General features: G+C 41.6%; 1 protein-coding gene and 1 non-coding gene across 4 annotated transcripts; both read right to left on the bottom strand.

Moving 5' to 3' along the window:
* Positions 1-3,558: 3,558 nt before the first annotated feature.
* MIR395A (microRNA MIR395a) lies at positions 3,559-3,739 on the bottom strand. Its single transcript, NR_126857.1, has one exon. It is a non-coding gene; the product is annotated as a microRNA MIR395a (primary transcript).
* A 966-nt stretch (positions 3,740-4,705) lies between these two features.
* On the bottom strand, positions 4,706-14,775 carry LOC100832497 (DNA-directed RNA polymerases IV and V subunit 2). Of its 3 annotated transcripts, none has more exons than XM_010239318.3 (8): positions 14,606-14,775; positions 13,224-13,796; positions 12,418-12,624; positions 10,552-11,432; positions 10,166-10,457; positions 8,597-9,547; positions 6,531-6,802; positions 4,706-5,360 (listed from the first exon to the last, which is right to left on the bottom strand). In XM_010239318.3, exons 2-8 carry the CDS (start codon positions 13,758-13,760, stop codon positions 4,859-4,861), a joined length of 3,642 nt encoding a protein of 1,213 aa, XP_010237620.1. In that variant the 5' UTR covers positions 13,761-13,796; positions 14,606-14,775; the 3' UTR covers positions 4,706-4,858. The 3 variants fall into 3 exon arrangements, with proteins under 3 accessions (XP_010237620.1, XP_024319221.1, XP_014758470.1); XM_024463453.1 differs by having other exon boundaries at positions 13,224-13,753; positions 14,606-14,774; XM_014902984.2 differs by lacking the exon at positions 14,606-14,775 and having other exon boundaries at positions 13,224-14,578.
* Positions 14,776-19,164: the final 4,389 nt, after the last annotated feature.

Below are 19,164 nucleotides of genomic sequence, written 5' to 3'. Positions count from 1 at the left end.
CCCGGTCCCGGGAAGCCGAAGGAACGCCTCCCGGCAGCTAGCTGGTGCGCTAGCCGGGAAGGTGCACCCCAGCAACCCGCGCTCGGGCATGCAGGCGGGACCCGCAGAATAGTGAAGACAGGACAAGACGGCGGGCGCAGTGCATTTAATGCACCGGCAGGAGTCTTATCAACAGGCCTAGTCTTGCTTAGCATGGCTAGAGCGGTTACCCTAAGAGCTATTTTTTTTACCGTGTACAGTGGACCGAGCGCTGCATGGCGTCCAGCACGGATGAGTAAAATTGTATTCCATGCAGCCGTGACACGCGTCTAGGCAACGTGTCACGCTGCATGCAATGGCACCTGTAGTACCCCCTTGACTATAAAAGAAGGGCCAATGCCACCGGTCAAAGGGTTCGTTTTTAGCTTGGTTGGACCTTGGTAGATTTCGGTTCTATTCAGTGTAGCATTCACCGAAGGAGCTTAGCCCTTGGAGGGACAAGTAGCAAATCCCAGGAACTCCCCGGCAACCTGTAACAACTGTATTAAGAAATACAACTCGAAGCAGGACGTAGGGTATTACACCTCCGGGTGGCCCGAACCTGGATAAAAACTCTTGTGTCTACACTTCGTGTCTATCGCCACGCCAGCGATCGCCGGAGTGATCACCTCGCTGTCCACCGAACCAAAAAGGGGGTGCTCGGCATCCCCGGTGTCGGAGACCGTGCTTCGACAGGAAGAGTCGCGGTGATCGGTGACAAGGTCATAACCTATGGAGGGAGACCCAACGGTGGGTCAACGGGTCAGCGAGGACGAGCTTTCGGGACACCCATCTACTCAACTAGATGTCAGCAACGATTAGCTTTGGGGACACCTGACTGCTCAACTGGATGTGGCCGTTGCGATAGTGCAAGACCTGCCACATTGAGTCGCACCGGCTTCTGCAGTTTGGGAGGAAGGAGAGGGGGAAGTTGCTGTGCTCGGCGACGTAGTATGAGGCAGCGGAGGGGGCAAGGAGATGAGCGGGGTGGTTGTCTTGGTGTTGAAGGTGGCCATTCGAGCAGCAGATGAGGAGGGTGGAGGGGTTTGGCGACAGTGCAGGATGGCTACGGAGGACTGAAGCGGTGGCGGCGGTGGCCTGTAGGTCGAGCCTCGGAAAGTAGGATCATGGTCATCCAACCACAAGTGTACGCCACTTGGAAAGTAGAGTTGGCTCCAATGACCATGACACAAAGCGAGGAACCCCGGTAAATGCCACGAGGAGTGCTCGTGTGCCAGTTTGATTGATTGTACTAGACATCGTGTAACAGGTGTATCATAATCAAAAATCATCCCTCTTGGTCGTCGTCTGACTTGTATGATGTGGATGCAATGTGACAAATTTAATCTATTTCGTGGACATTGAGTGTTCTCACCAAATGAAGGGGACAACTAGCGTACGAGAGGTCTACATGGCGGAGAGCAATGGGACCAGGTAGCGTCCTCATACCAAGACCCAGCTAACGTGACCTCGCCAATGAACAGGCCGAGGATAGTTAGTTTGCTGGCAGACACAGGTGTGGCAGCACCAATGGGTAGTGGACATGTAGTGCGGTTCCAAACAGTGTTTACCTTTTTGGGACTCCACGGTGTTTAATACTTATAGGGACTAGGTGATTCTCCGCGTTGCTGCAGAAAATTCTATTTGCATATTTGCACATGATGTTACAGACAAATGATAATAAAGTGACTAAATACAAAATAAATATGAATATTGTACCAACGACTTTATCATTCAAAACAAGTATGCAGCAAAATAATAGGATCATTTTTTATGTAAATGAACATTAATTTTTTCAGAGAAATAACGTAGAAAAGCTACAGGGAGATGAATATTCACAATTCTTAGAAAGATCGACATACATATCGAAAAACTATGCGTACTTGGTGAAATTAAGTCTTAGGTGCTAAAATATTAAATTGTCGCGTGGCAAATTCATGGACTGCCAATGCTATTTAGATTTGTTTTAAGATTTGAAGGCCCAAATGAAATCCAAACTTATGAAATTTTGAGGAAAACTATGAAAATATTTTTCTTTACCTACAATAAATTTTGGGTCTCATCACGAGCAAGTTTAAAGGTTTGTAAATATTGCATTTAAATGCTCATTTCAATTCAAAGGACTTAAAATAAATCCAATAGCTTGAAGTTTTGTGTTTGCTTTTACTAAGATATTCTACGTACTCTAAAATAAGAACTTTCATGGGTTTGGAAAATATAATTTACAATTTTTGAATATTTTCAAATATTGTAAAGGTTTAAACTAATTGTTTCGTCATTCATTTCAATCCAAAAATCTTGAAAATATGCAAGGACTTGTATTTTAATTATTTGAGATTTTACAAAAATTGTCTAGGTCATTGGAGAAATATTTAGGTGAGTTGCTTCATAGGGGTTCAAATTAGGATTTTTGCGAGGATTAGAAAAGGTTTTACTTCTTAGCCAAATTCTTGATGAATAAATGGTGATATGTATGCATGCTTAATCCTGTTCCCACCACTTATACCAGGAAAGAGATATTTCGCAACATAATCAGTAAAGGCTCTGCTGGAGGAAATTTTGAACTCTTGACCAAATCGTCAACATATTTGCGGGCTTTATCGGACTGGCGAAAGCCTTCACACAGTTCATCAGACTCACGAATAGTTGCAGATATCACGTTGATAACAGAAGCATCACAGTCTTTCATATCTATCATGTCAAATACTTCCTTATCAGATGATACTCCCAGGGCAAAATAAAAAATAAAAAACCAAATTGGCATATTGGCATACAAGAAGGAAATGGAAATGATTTTGGCCCCATTTAAATCATTGTTGGTTGTAGAATCAATCAGTTTTATATATACGCGTCTTCGTTTCATTTCAGACAATTGATACTCTAAGAGAGTCACTCCCCAAGAGAATACATAACTTTCCTAACAAGATCGTGAACAGAGTTCAGTTATGCCAATGTTATCAGCAAAAGCTCATGTCCATTTACAACATCATTACCTAAATTGGAGTTAGTGAGGCAGTCATCCATGCCTCCTACCTCCCTTTCCCACCTTACTGAAGTTCTATAAAGAAAGTGGGTCCTCACACAGACTAAGGTAACCACCTCCTAAAAATCTCAAACAAAAATGGAACATGAGACGGAGCACCAATGCCCAGGCGTGACACCGGTCTAGGCGGAACTTGGGTAGGTTTGGCAGCAGAGCTAAAGTATGGAACAGGGTAAGCCGGCTATAATGGCTCAACATGCTTGCATTATCATTTTTTATCCATAGCAAAGCAGCGGTATTTAGCTAGTCCAACAAAATGCTATGTTTGGTTCATTGGTCCAAATAACACATTGTAGCTCATTGACATCGTATTTGTCTAATGGTTAATGCACAATAGTCCAACATATGGAAGCAGACCAATTCAGATGGTAGTCATTTTAACTCCTGGGGATGCCAAACTCAATTCTTTCCCATGGATGATATCATGCGTGGACCAACCATTATAATTTGGAAGGCAAGCACTCTCAAACCTACCAGTATTGTTGTTGTTTTCTTAAGGTGATATCAGTATTGTTGGTTGCCACCCGGAGTTCCCCCAAACACTTCACTGTGCACGGCTCTCCAGCTCCATGCACACTTATAAACAGCGGCAATGAAACAATGAGGCACAAGCTAGCTAGCTAGCTACTGAAGTGATTTGAGGAGAACTCCAGTTGACAACCAACCATTCATCTCCTGCGGACCAGCTTCACTTGTTTAACCCCTGCCCTGCTGATGAGCGCATAGGCGGCAGCTATTTATAAGTACTCCACACAAGTACTATCTAGCCTAGCTAGTAGCAAAGCTTGTTGCCTCTTGTAGAGACTATGGTGTTGGAACCGGCCAGATGAACCTGGCAATGCATGCACCTAGCCGTGATGCAGCCTAGGTTAGAACATACTACGGTCTACAGGAGACAATTCGAAGGGAATCTCATGCGATTTGGCCTTTTTTGGGCGGCGCTACTAAGTACTAACTCAGCTAGATTTGCAGCTCCGAATCCCTGAAAAGCTCATGCAGCAAACTAAGGTGCTCGCATGCACAGTCTACAAAATTCCTTATCTCCAGCTAACAGATCGAGCCCAGCCGCCCAGCGTGTCGTCGTCGCTCGCTCGGTTTCTAATCCACGCACAATTCTTTCAGCACGTGCATCTGGTATTTTCCGTTGGAGAAAATCTGTGTAATCCAATGGGCTAGTCGTGTCATTATGCATGAGCATATCTGTATGGGTAGGCGGCATAAAAGCAGGGAGAAAAGCTGATGGCAATACCCTCCCTCTCTGCCCCCACAGGATCGTATTCCCGAATCCAAAGACCATATACTACGGAGGCGTCAAGGTTCAATGCACACGATCCCTGTCATTGCAGGACATCATTCAAAGTTGATGACCAAGATGGTCAGATTACAGAGGTCGGGCCTCTAAACTGAAGGTAGTAGAGCAATTACTGCTCGTGTTTCATATCTCTTTCAGTTTACTTGTGTTTCTTCCGTTATTTGTTCAACAGCGTACTGCGTCCGGAAACGCAAATTGTATTTCCGGATGGGGTGATAAATGGTTTTAGCATCTGAAGTTCAGGGCACCTCAATGCGTAAGCTTCCAATGCAGGAAATTCTAGCATGATCCACGTTGTCCGATTTTCTGTAGTCCCTAGTTCACATTTTGACTGAACCAAACACATCCACGTAAAGCTCGAACCAGCAACAGCCCCCATTCGTTTATCCATTCCGCAGTGAACACGAGTACACGGCCCAGCTCAAACCAACAAGGTATACGGTGAGACAAGCAAGCTATATACATCACGACTCGATGACAGGTTTCTAACAGATTTCCGTCTGGAACTTGAGGCAGATCCCCATGCAGAAGAGTTCCTGGTAGAGGAGCTTCGCACCGTACGGCACGGCGATCCTAACTGTATTCTCTGAAGATCGGCAGAATCCGCAGTACGGGCCTCGGATCCTCTTTCCTCCAGGGACACTCCTCATGACAACGTTCGCCACCCGTTCACATGTTCGGCAAATGTGCATCTGTGAGAAGTCGCTGAGCATGAAGAGCCGCTCATGGAGGTTGGCAGCTGCCCCGTGGGCAAGGAGGCAGTCCCGCTCCATTTCTCCAAACTTCACTCCGCCAAATCTTTTCCTGTCCGCCACAGGTTGCCTTGTGAGGGGGTGCACTGGCCCAGTGTTCCGGAATTTTACCTTGTCTTCCGCCATGTGAGTCAGCCGCTGGTAAAAGTTAGGACCCATGAAAATCAATGAGTGCATTCTTTCGCCTGTTCGGCCATTGATAACACTTTCAGCCCCGCTTCTCGAAAATCCAGCCCTGAAATGCATCAATTTTGGTCATTAAGGCAATGACTCATACAAGTCTGTACCCCAAATAAATAGTAACATATTATGGTTTCTCAGAAGATATTTCCTGCAAAATTATGTAATTTGACTCGCACAGGATCTTATATGATAGTGACAGTATAAATGTCTCAGTTGGAGATGGCACACAATGATAAATAACAGCAGGAAGGAAAAAAAAAACAATGTACTTCTGCGTTCGAAGCAAAACTAGGAAAAGAATGAAAAAAACAGTGATATTGAAAAGTGGAAAAAATATATATCAGATGATTGTGCTAAGCAGTTCACTTTCTGTTGACTGATACATAAATGTTCCCACCCCAACCTGTATGCTATAATTACAGATGAATGTCCTTTTTACAAATAGAGGTGAACAACAAATATGGTAGTTTGTCATACCATGTAAGTGCATGCATACTCACATATACATACTTGGCTATGGCAATCACATAAAATCTAGAAATTAATTTGAGTGACAATCTGTTAATCAGATGCTGCTCTCTTTTTAGGCTCAACCAACAAGTTTAAATAATATGAAAATGTAAATCAAAAACAGAAGCACAAACCAGACAAAACATGTCTCACATATCATTTATTTCAGACAAGCTCGTACACTGAATACCGTGAAAAGCAAAACGACCCTTATATTTTGGAATGGAGGGAGCAATATATCAAGCCAGGGTTTTGGTTCCCGGGCAATATTGTCAGTAACCGCATTTCTTGACCCCTAAATGGGTTTACTGGACAAAACATATCCCTTTAGAACACTGAACTTAAGCTGTGGATGAACAAGGTCGAAACTGTGACCACCTGATTAGAAGAGATAGCTCCGGCCACTACACCATGGTTGCATTTGCGGAATCACAAAGGTTCAATATATAATTATCTTCAAAAGAAAAAATAAATTGAATTCAAAACACTGGTGTTCTTTTACTCCATATATGAACAACATTCCAAGATAACGGGCACACTTTAGTAATGTACAAAGTTCACCAGAGATGTAGTCATGTAACTTAAACTGTACTAGTATGTCTGGATAATTACAAAGTTTAACTAATACTAGAAGATAACTGCAATGCTCAACCGTTTCAAATCAGTAGATATATGAGTCTGTTTCGAATTCAGAAAGCAAGGAAGCACTTACTTGTGCAATTGTTCTGAGATCACTTCAAGTGATGCTGGGGTGAATGGTGTTGCATATCGCATTGCACCACCAAGAGCGATTCCCTTTCCCAAAGCAGCTTCAAGCAGCTGGCCTGGAGTTTGACGGGTAGGAAAGGCATGTGGATTTATCACAACATCTGGAACTATTCCTTGGCAAGTAAAAGGGAAGTTCTCCTGAGATTCTAGAAAACCAATAACACCTTTCTGGCCATGCATGCTAGAAAATTTATCTCCGACGCAAGGTGATCGAACCTGAAAAATAAGATCAGCAATAAAAATTTATTGACCATATAAAGGTAACACAAGCTCTAGGAATGTAAGCCACAAAAAAGAATATGGAAATGTAGGATACGAGTGAACAAGGTTGCCAGCCAAGTCACCCGTTTGAGGCCAGCTGGATGTCTGGGTGTCAACCTAGTAACCTTGACCACTTTACGTCATGTATAACAGCAAAACGAAATTTTATGAAAATGGAAAAAGTGGTGAGTTGGGCTGACACAATTGCCTATTTGGGCCCGTCCACCGCTATATCCTCATATGATCATTCTCCCCTCTCCCTTACAATTTCCCTCCCGATTGACAGGGTCATCGCTGCCGGTAACTGATATTGCTAGAGACGGAAGTGGCTACCATCAAGTAGCGATGCGGCAAATCAGTGGAAATGAAGAGTTAGCATTAGCATCAAATCTGCCACCCCTGAGCCCAGATCAACATGTCCCCAAAACTAGGCAACCGTGTGTGTGAATTATGTACTTGGAATTTACAAACTAAGAAAATGCCAAAATGATCGTGTGAACATATGCTACTAGTTAAAAAATCACCTCCCAAGTTTAAAAAATGCCCAAAAAACTATGTATACATTTACGGCGGCGTATCCGGTGAAAACCTCCCTTCACACACACGGCATCATGTGCTCTAGCAAATTTGTTGTGGAAAAATATTAACCGTTTGTGTGCTGTATAAAAAACAAACTGTGCACATATAAAAACAATGCTATATTATTGGTCCTTCATCCCTTGCCTATTTTTGCACGGTACATAAAGTATGTATTTCAAAAACAAGTGGCATGATAGTCTTTTTTTATGATGAATCTAGTATACCTCTTACATATCAAAATGCTTATTAGGCAAATTTAGAAAGTTTGATCGCATTCCATAAAAAGATATCTTTTAGTAAACAGAGGGAGTAAGTCAATAGCTAGTAAAAAGAGGGAGTAACGTGCTGCTGAATTGGTGTAGGATGGCATGAGGGAGGCCCATCTGAATGTAGGAAGTTTAACAAGAAAATTGATGGAAGGGGTACTATAAAAACTAAAATGAAGGCCTTAATAGAAAAGAAAAAAGAGGGTTAGTTTCAAATTTAAAGGGTGGAAATGCAAATATTGTAGGAGGCAGGTAAACTTCTGTCAGGTACCCATCAGTGCGTACTGATGCTAAACATTCTGATCTTCCATTTCCCTCTTAATTACATGGAAAAGAAAACAGGGGAGACAAATCATAATAGTACAACAAAATTCTCTCAAGAGCTAGATGATCACGGAGCCAGCAACCCCCCCCCCCCCCCCCCCGACTCCCCCCAAGCAGGAACTCAATAGTTCATTGAATCATGGTACTCCCTGTCTCCCTCCTTTCCAAATAAGGTGTCGGCGCATTTCAAGATTCAACATTAGTCATCAATTTTGACCAATAAAATATGGGTTATGTGCCACAAAAATTATAGCATTGAATTCGTATCCGGAAAAAGTTCCCAATGGTATATTTTACGGCGAATAATTAATATATTAATTGTATCACTGATGGTCAAAGTTGAAGCTCCAAATTTGAGGACGCATTGGAAAGGAGGAAGTACTTTACTAGGCGCCCATAAAAGGAGGGCAACCTACTAAGAAACATTTCAGTTGCAGTTGTTTCTGTCAATCAATCTGTAGAGCATAAGACAAACATGCTGAATTCTACTATTTATAAAATGACTAGAATATTAAAATTGGTAGTAAACTTCACTTCATGTAATGTGCTAAATAATAATTATTCCTAACTAGAGTTTTACCTGTCTCAGAGTTACAACGGCAAAATTCTTCCCCTCGTCATTGGCTGAGAGCAACACTCTCTGGGCCATTCCCTTTTCCGTATGCTTCATCTTGATACTATGATCTTCGCCAGATTCTGACACTTTCCCAATGACGATATCACCACTCTGAAGACTTGCACCCACGTATGGTAATCCATCATCATCAAGATTGTCAACCCGTCCTCTCTTGCTTTGCATTTTACCAAAGTCTACTTTTTCCTTCAGTTTCAGTCGTTTGGTGGGCTCTTTGGTCTCTACTTCTGCCTTATAGCTCCTGATGTGCTCAGTTCTAAACATACCACGTTCAAGAGAAGCCCTGTTCATAACCAGGGAGTCCTCTTGGTTAAATCCCTGATGAACATTGACTGCAACTATCGCATTTTGTCCATTGAAATATTCTGGCCTAGCAAAGTCATCTTTTCTTCCAATAGTATAATCTGATCTGCCAATACAATCAGCTGTAACTGTTTTGAAAAGGGGTCTCTGAGGGTAGTAAAGTTGATGGGAATGAGTATCAACTCTGGTAAGTGGATTTGTTGTGGAATATCCAATAGCTTGCTGTGAATGTTTTTCCGACTGGTACAGTACTCTTCGAGCAAAATTGTGATTTGCGAAAGGGATAAGACCACAACTTAATCCCAGCAGAAAAGAAAGATCCAGCTCACAGTGAGTATAGCCAGAAACCTTCTCTCCACTGCTCGGAAATAGGTGCCTGATTCCCCAGGCACATTGTATATCTTCCTCCTCCTCAACACCAATGTACTCAATTATTTCTTGTTGCAATAGTGCCTGAAAAGTGTAAGGACGGTCCTTCGATTTTCTAATTTTATTTAGGTTCTCGACCACAAGAAGAGGTCTGAGGATTCTCCCTGCATCAGAAAACACCCGTACTTCCCCAGGAAATTGGTGCTTGTCCCTTTTGATTTCAACCTAATCAGACGGAACACGAAGCATGAGTAATACCACAAATGGCACTGGGGTAACATATTAGCAAAAAGAATATGCAAGGGGAACACATGTAGCAACCAGTATCTCAGTTATTGTGCATCAGATAAGTAGTCTAAATTACATTACTCAAATAAAAAAACTTTGGTAGGAAACACAAAAGAAATGCCTAGTAAAAATTAGGTAGTACAAAAAAGCAAAGTACATTTACGGAGATGGTACCAAGAAAATTACACAATAAATTTATGAACCCAACAGGAAGAGATTACACCCATGGCTATAGTTGACCAAACTGTGTAAAATGTTGATTCTTCAGAAATAGTTAAGTACAGAGAATACATCATGACGCTCCACAAGATCGTATAGTAGAAGTAACAAGGCATGAACTATGAAAATGGTTGTTATATCGAAGCAGAATGCATTCAAGTTACAGCGATCATTGATTAACTAAGCATGCATATTTGACCTTTCCAAAACTTATGATACGTCATTGGCAACTCCTCTTAAACTAAATATGGTACATAACATTGAACCTAGACACCAAAATTCAAAAACAATATATAGTTTTAGCAGATGGTTCCAACCATAGGAAAGAGAGCAAACCTGTGGATCAATCAGATTGGCGCGTCTCATGCACCTTAAACGCATAACAAATGAAGCTGGATCAGTACAGGATCCTATCCAATCGCCATTCAGGAAGATCTTGTCCATTTTAGGAATCTCCTTAGCACTAATTTCATCCAGCTTATTCATTCCACAAGAAACAAATCTGTCAATCAATGGCTGTACCACTCTTGAGCTAACAATAGCAGTAACAGCCAGATTTTTCACGAGTCCACAGTTTTCACCATCAGGTGTGGACATAAAACACATCTTTCCCCAGTAGGATGGATTGCTGCAAAGTGTTTTCTTCAGGTTAGTTTACAGCGCATAAAGTAAAAGAAAGACATGCAAGTGTGTGAAACATTTGGTTTAAGAAAATTGCTTACGGATATCTTGCATCACCAACTTTCCCAGCATAAGCAACCTGCTGACGACTTTTCCTCAAGTCTGACATCATTTGAAGAGGATTTGTTCTCCTCAAGGTTGCAACAATACCTGAGCATCTTTCGTTTCTTATGTAGGGATGGCTCCAAGAACCAGTAGCGAATGCACGATTTATACCATTAGTAATAATTGACGCATCAAGATATCGCAGAGGAAATTGTAAATCGCGGTCACTATTCAAATCTCTCTGCATTGCCTTAACCATGAGTCTCTCTGCATGCCTAAGATGTGCACGAAGTTCTCTTCCAAGCAATTGACCAGGTAGCTCCAGCCTCTTGTTCCGAAAATCATCCTTATTATCACATTTGCGCTTCCCAGTAAAAGCCATTAGAAGGCATTTGACCATGTAACCTAAGAAAAATGATTTATTCCTGTTCCCACTTATACCAGGAAAGAGATATTTAGCAACATAATCAGTAAAAGGCTCTGCTGGAGGAAATTTTGAACTCTTGACCAAATCATCGACATATTTGCGGGCTTTATCGGACTGGCGAAAGCCTTCACACAGTTCATCAGACTCACGAATAGTTGCATATATCGCGTTGATAACAGAAGCATCACAGTCTTTCATATCTATCATATCAAATACTTCCTTATCAGATGATACTCCCAGGGCAAAAAAAAGTAACCAAATTGGCATATTGGCATACAAGAAGGAAATGGAAATGATTTTGGCCCCATTTAAATCATTGTTGGTTGTAGAATCAATCAGTTTTATATATACGCGTCTTCGTTTCATTTCAGATAAATAAGAGACATTCCAGCAAGGCTGATCAGCAACCCAAATCCTGGTCAAGCATCTTTGCTCTTGTGCGATAAATATCTGCAGGGTTTACAACAATGGAGACATAGTGAGATTCAAGAACATCATATATGTCACAAACATTTCTCTTTAAAGCAAACAATTGATACTCTAAGAGAGTCACTCCCCAAGAGAATATGTAACTTTCCTAATAAGATCGTGACCAGAGTTCAGTTATGCCAATGTTATCAGCAGAAGCTCATGTCCATTTACAACATCATTACCTAAATTGGAGTTAGTGAGGCACAGTCATCCATGTCTCCTACCTCCCTTTCCCACCTTACTGAAGTTCTCTAAAGAAAGTGGATCCTCGCAGTCACACAGACTAAGGTAACCACCTCCTAAAAATCTCAAACAAAAATGGAACATGAGACAGAGCACCAATGCCGGCGATAATGGCTCAACATGCTTGCATTATCATTTTTATCCATAGCAAAGCAGCGGTATTTACCTAGTCCAATAAAATGCTATGTTTGGTTCATTGGTTCAAATAACACATTGTAGCTTATTGACATCGTATTTCTCTAATGGCTAATGCACAATAGTCCAACATATGGAAGCAGACCAATTCAGATGGTAGTCATTTTAACTCTTTTTTGGAAGTGTGGTTAAACCTTTGATACCCCTCCATGTGTGTTTACAATTATTTGTGAAAATTTTCATAGTGTTTGGAACTAATTCTTCAGAAAATACTCCCTCCGATCCTAAATTGTTGTCGAAATATTACATGTATCTAGACATTTTTTAAGAATAGATAGATCCATATTTGAGCAAATTTGAGTCAAGAATTTAGGATCAGAGGGATCAGAGGGACATCTTCCTTTATTTTGTTACATAAAAGCAGCACAAAGATAAGATTTTCCAATCAAAATCACAAAAGTTCACAACTCTGTAGTCCATCTTAGTGTACAAAAGAAAAGTTTTTAAACATGTGATAGTGTAACACTCCCTGCATGATAAATGAATTAAGAATGGAATTAGCAAAGAGAGATCAATATAGTTATACCTTCTCCATTCCCTTGATCAAAAAGTATCCACCAGAGTCAAAAAGGCAGTCACTTTCCCCAAGTTTATGCAGCCAGCATAAATCTGAATTAACCATAACTGGAAGGCGGCCAATAGTCACCCAATGAGTTTCGTTAATAATATCTCTCTTGTGACCAAAATGATCATTCCCTGTTTTAGCCTTATCACTTTTCTCCATAGAATAAACCTGTGACAGTTTAGAACATGTCAGTCAATCGGCTCTGACTGCGACCCCTACGTGGTCAAATCTGAGCACAGCCATATCAATGCTATAACTTAATTATGCACTAGAAAAATTAGCACATAGTTTATTGGTGTAAGTAAATATATTGACACACTAGTTCAATAGGATCAAGTGCATAAAACATTTAGCACACGTCAATGACATCTACAACCATATATATTACGACTGCTGAGCTATTCTAGGAACAGCAAACATTTGTTCATTGACTGCTCCATTTCATATTCTATCAATGGACCATTTTGCTATGTTAATTAGGATACCACGGAATAAAAATACTACCAAGTGAAAACATCATAAGCTCAGTAGATAGACAGCCAAGGCATTGCATCTTTTTACAGGCTGAGCTTATACAAACATGATTGAATTGTGTAGTGTCAACAGCATTTAAAAACAGTATCATGCCATGCATGTGAAAGCATTTGGCAATTCCAAGTAATTTTGGGGCATCAATTCTACAGATTGCATGCATGCCTCACACTTGTTAATAGATAACAGCATAAATAATAAGTAACCAGCACATGATGAACATGAAAACTCCTGACCTGAATATTCACTTCTACTTCCATTTTGGAGGAATATGTCATATTTTGGAGGCGAGCATGTCTTGGCTTGAGCTTGAGTGACTCCTCATCAATATCAATTTTGCCAGACCAGAATACAGGTTCTTCAAGTTTCACTTTCCCAAACTTGATGATGGCATGCCTCCAACCACCTGGTCCTTTCTTTGAAGGATCATAACCAGGTTCAACAGTCACTTCGCCTAGCGAATCAAAAAGCTCCTGGAGCCCATGCGAGATAAACTCATTATAAGAGTTTATCTGGTGGCTAATCAGACCGATTTCCTCAAAAAAGGACCTTGATGCTTCCTTGCAAAATTTCTCTAGGCTTGTCAAGTTCATGTCAGCTGGAATCTGCTCTCCCATTGAAGACCCCTCTATGTCAATATCCATAGAAGACTGCCCGTTTGAATCATCCATGGTATGGGATCCACTCTCCTCATTGTCATCCAGTATCATAGGTTCCAGCTCAGGCTCAAGGCCATTTTTTGAGTGCGCATTGTCCCTTGGTGGCTCTTCCATTACACCAGCAACGGCAGCTAATAAGATACTAATAATCTGAATAGCAAAAATGTCGTATACATTGCAGCAATAAATACTAGGAGTCAAATTATCGAAATGATTAACCATAAATGGAAAATACACCATGCAATGCACACACATATACAGCATTTCCTCAAAAGGTGAATAGGTCAACCTCAGCAAGACAATTGATGAAGCTTATGGCTTACAGTGCACTAATTAGCACAAACAATCTAGTAACCAATCACACAGATAAAAGAAGCCCTACCCTAACTTGCTCCAACACTACTACATAAGCAGAAAATGATGATATTGGCTACCCTCAACAAAGACATCACACCATTGACACCCTAGCTCACAACCATCACGGTTCACAAACTAAAGGCATTCGAAGCCATCAAATATTTGCCAAAACAACAGAAAACATGTCTCCCACCCTAGCTCACAACCAGCAAGGTTCGCCATCAAATGTTGGCTACAAAAATACAAGAGATCCACCCATCTATGCGGCTACAGTACAATACAGAGCAATGCCAGATAATATATAACAAATGAAAAGATCTAACAAGCAGACGGTTGGGTATGCGGGTTCAGTTGAACTCCCAAATTTTTGGGAAAGTTAAATGCCACCTTTTGCTAAAATATCACATTTGAAAAATCCAGAGGTTTTAAGCCTAATGACCAACTAAACACAAAGTGGAGAATATACGGGCGGAGGAGATTTTTGCCTCAGTTATGATTTGGGGAAGATGAAACGGGGAGCTAAAGGGCGGAATCCGTTTCGTGGGGTGATGGGAGGAGAAACGGTCGGGCGAGAGAGAGAGAGAATCGAAGGGGAGATCAACCTGCGGTGGAGGCGCTCGCGCGAGGAGGAAGACGAGCTAGGGGGCTGGGGCGCTCGGCAGCGGGACGGGGAGGGAGGGGTGGCGGCGCTCGCGCGAGGAGGAAGACGAGCCACGGAGTAGTGCCGGTGTGGTCTGTGAGTCTTGTTTGGTTGCTGCCTGGGACCCTGGGTTGTCACAGCTGACACAGCATGCTCGCCTGGCCTGAGAGTATTAGCCGGAGCTCAGGCCTCCGAAATTGGACGCCTGACTCAGGCGAACCAACCGAAACGTGATAATCAATCAAAACTACTGCAGGCCAGTCACATCTGTTGTTTTATTACGCATATCAGGCTCAGACTCCAACCAAACAATAAAATATGAGGCAAGCCTGTCAGCCAGAAAACGTCAGATTTACAAATACCTCTCAGGCACATAATTTTCTCGGACATTTCTCTCATGTCACCAACCAAATAGGCAGACCGGGGGAGCTCACCTTCCTTTCTTGGGAGAAAGCGAGGGAGAAGGCCACAGGGGGTTTCGGGAGGAAGGGAAGCGGACATGACACGCCGGTCGACAGAGGAAAGCACCAGCCATTGGTTCTCGCCCCGGATACTGCCATCACGCAGCAACGACGAACGAGAAGGAGTACAATCTTTATCTCACATCTCAACAGTTGGTACCACGGTATGGATGACCCAATCCAAACGAGGTTTCACCGTTGACTAATTTATTTCATTGGAGTAAATGTAGTATTTTTCTCACTTATCACTAGTGAACAATTTGTAAATACAAGCGTGATAGCAAATTGCATATTTTCGGAGGGTCGTGTGAAAATACCTATGGTGAAAACAATTAAGGTAGTGTTTTGTCATAAATGTAGCAAGCCGCGGTTATTTTTTATCGTCACACTCATCGATAAGATGACTAGTACAGATCTGACATATAGTTTAAAAGGGTAAAAAGTGTGGCACATCGTAGTTGTGCTACAACTACATACTTGTTATACTTGTAATTCCAACGTCGGTTAAGTTTACCTATAAACAAAACGTGCTTTGAATGGCGACTTGGGGGAGTAGTAGATACACAACGTGATATTGTTGTCCTATACTTGCTAAAATGCACCAATACAATTTTTTAAAATAGTCATGAAATGAAACACAAATATTACGGGTTTTTTTTATCGAGTAAGACTTCTCATTCATCATGTTATAGTTATATCATGGAGTAACATGGGGATAATGATTCCAGGGGATCATCTAACCAAATCTGCTTCGGGTAAGAAGCATCATTAGCTAAGCTATCAGCTATGCTATTGGTCTCTCTTGGGTAGTGTTCAAACACAATCTTCTATATCTAAGTAGGAGAAATCTACTACTTGATTTCTCTCAACATGCAAGCATGCCACATCATCACACTATTAATTTGTTCACACCTATTTAGTGAAAAACTCAATTTTTTTTTGCACATGCATGCATGCTACTTTTCATCAAGTTATTCCACTAAGCGAAGAATTTATAATCTATCATACAATTCCATTATACATTTATACATTTTCATTGGATACTCTTTTGTTGCTATTTTTTCACTCATGTATGTTCTCAACAATATGGGCTCAAGTATGTTAACTAAAAATTTCCGCAATAACGTGCGGGGCATCATCTAGTTTTAAATAAGTCTCGAGCAGAAAATGCATTCTTCAATCATCGCAGCTGCTGGGCCCCTGGAAAAGCCTTGCTTCATATCTTGGATCAGGTTGAGGTTGTCGCAATTGACGACCAGTTTTGTGCAGCCTAGCTGTCCAGCAAGTTGGAGACCATGGACGAGACCTCAAGCCTCGGTGTGATTACATCGGCAACATTCATTAGGAGATGGCTAGAAGCGCCCACAAAGAAACCCACTGAATCGTGAATAACAGCCCCTGTAGCTCCTCTAACATTCAAATTAGAGAAAGCAGCATCTGTATTTAGCTTCGCCATACCAGCAGATGGTTTGCACCAACAATGGCGTCAAGGAGCTGCATCCGTTCTAAAGGATTTAACATAATTCACAGTCAAGGAAAGGATAGAAGCAGCAACATGTTTCGGGTCATGTACCTGCTCTCCTTTCATAATATGGCGGCGTTCCCACCATAGGATAGCCATAGCAACAAGAGGCTGGATCGGGGGATAGCCAAGGATCGATTCTTGTGGCAGATCAAGTGTTCCAACGATACTGATCCAGATTGATCGACAGAGCAAGCTACAGCTATAGTGAATCCAATCCCAAAAACATTCAGACCTTGTGCGCTCTTTCACAAGTGAAAAGTGCATGACGAATATCTTCAGGTCCCTTGGAACATACCGGACATTGAGGACTAACATTTTGATAATGCCGCTCCGCCAGGATAGCCTGAGCCGGCAATGTGCTGTGAAGAGCTTTCCAACAGAAGATTTTAATCTTAGAAGGCACACGGATTTGCCACGGCTTCCTCCAGACTGGATTTTAATCTTAGAAGGCACAAGAAAGATTACGGCCATTGCTATGCCTCTATACTCATGTTTGAACGACAAGGGTAAATACATGTAACAAACTATTTTTGTGTCTGAAACGGAAGTCTCGACTTATGAACACCAGACATCTTTGGATTCAAGAAATTTCAAATGAATTTTGTACTCCCTCCAATCCTAAATTCTTGACTCAAATTTGCCCAGATATGGATGTATCTATTCTTAAAAAGCGTCTAGATACATGTAATATTTTGACAACAATTTAGGATCGGAGGGAGTACTATTTTAGCCCATAGAAATTTGTCCTGTAGAGGTTCTTTGTATTGCTTCTCCAAAATTCCTATATATTGCTTTCCTACACCCAATCCATCCAACCAAGAGGTTAGACTTCTATACAAATTTCTTTTTGTCTATGACAACTATCATACACTAATCTCTATACAAAATCCTTGTATTTTGTCAATGGTATAACTTTGTACTAAATCAACAACACTTATTATTGATTGGAGGGAGGGAGTACTATATGTTCCTGTGTTTTCAATTCTAGTAGGGCTCAAGCCATTGCCTTTTGTCTCTGTTTTAGAATTTCCGTGATCCAAAGAGTCCTTGCACCTGTTGCACCGTGCATCATGAAAAATCATAGAAATCATACATCTACTTTATTAGAGGTAATTGCACCGTGGAAATTATACATACAACAAAAAATGGTCATTTTCGAACATGGCAGGAGTTGGTTGGGGGAGTTGTCAAAGCAGATCACCGCCGGTCCTGAATGGCAGAGGACGGTCGTTCTGTTCCCGGGGCAGAATGGAGGCGCGGTACATCAATATATTAAGGTATTGGATCGATGAGGTTTGAATGCGCACGTGGAGGCGTGGGGAAGAGGAAATTGGGCACATTCACAGAGCTGAATGTATCTGGGATCATTTTCTAGACTGTTCATGCCGCCGAAGCGAATGAAGGCGAGGTTATGGCTTTGAATCGGCACCACGACACTAAAAACGTCCCTATCAGATCCATCATTACCTCCCAGGCCTTATTTGGTACTAGAGTTTTCTGGGTAGGGTATTATCCACTCCAAATTGAAAAACACTAAAAACCACAAATTTTTGTGACGAAGGGTTTAGAGGGGATTATCCCTAGTTTTCTCCTACAAAACACTACATTTTTGTAACAAATTAAAACACTTCTCATACTAGTGTTTTTTTATAAAAAAAATAGTGTTTTGGGGTTTTGATAGTTTTGGGTGAACACCCAACCCCTCAAATACCAAAACACTAGTGGCTAAAAAGACACTAACACCAAACAAGCCCTCACTTTCGTTTCTTGTGGGTACATGAAGCAAATTGATAAGCTTAATTAGAAGAGCTTTCTTATGGAGGTTCGAACACAGTTTTATCAACGTATTAGGTCATGTCCAGTGGGACGCTTACATGCCGATGTCCAGAATTGTGATCCTTGCTAATTTGCAGTTGATGACTCAAATCCCAGCATCATTCGCAGCATCGCCGCCAAATGAATCGCCCACGCTATGTCATTTCTTGGCTCAGTGGCGTGGAAGCCGGAGGAAAGCAGGTGCTAGTTAAGCGGCTTGAGCTAGCGCATTTGATTTTTCATTTTGCTGATGATTAATTTTCTGACGTTAAGCTGCTAGATAAGCGTCTAGTATTGGACATGGCCGTACAGATCCTCGCTCACGTTTCTACGATGGCAGCTAAAATAACTGAAACCAACAACAAATCCATCCTACAGCCCACCAATGTCACCAGATTACAACAGATATATATCTAGAACCACACTTGCCTGAAAAACCTGGAAAAAAAAATCATCTTCATAGGCATACGTCGAGAGCAACTTGCAGCAAGAGAGATGCCATGACACGTAAACGGCCAAACATTCTGCTGTTTTCCCCGTGTATTCTTTTCACCTTTTCCACTTTCAGATCGATGTCTGTCTCCGCCAGGAGACCAGAGAGATACACATCTCAATTATAACTTTTACTGGCTTCTGAAGTGTGTGACAGTTCTGCAGGTAGATAAAACCACAAAAACAAAGTATAATACATGTCCATGGTCATAACTTTGGTGACCACAA

The sequence above is a fragment of the Brachypodium distachyon genome, chromosome 4, assembly GCF_000005505.3.
Source record: "Brachypodium distachyon strain Bd21 chromosome 4, Brachypodium_distachyon_v3.0, whole genome shotgun sequence".
NCBI lineage: Eukaryota > Viridiplantae > Streptophyta > Magnoliopsida > Poales > Poaceae > Brachypodium > Brachypodium distachyon.
The sequence above is the reverse complement of the archived record's forward strand: the minus strand, read 5'-3'. Positions and strand labels throughout refer to the sequence as shown.

Coding starts and splice junctions, on each gene's coding strand:
- LOC100832497 (XM_014902984.2), bottom strand. CDS start 13,910: ATGCTGTATATGTGTGTGCATTGCATGGTGTATTTTCCATTTATGGTT. Junction 10,458..10,551: donor GTTGGTGATGCAAGATATCC/GTAAGCAATTTT, acceptor AACACTTTGCAG/CAATCCATCCTACTGGGGAA. Junction 5,361..6,530: donor ATCTCAGAACAATTGCACAA/GTAAGTGCTTCC, acceptor GATGCATTTCAG/GGCTGGATTTTCGAGAAGCG.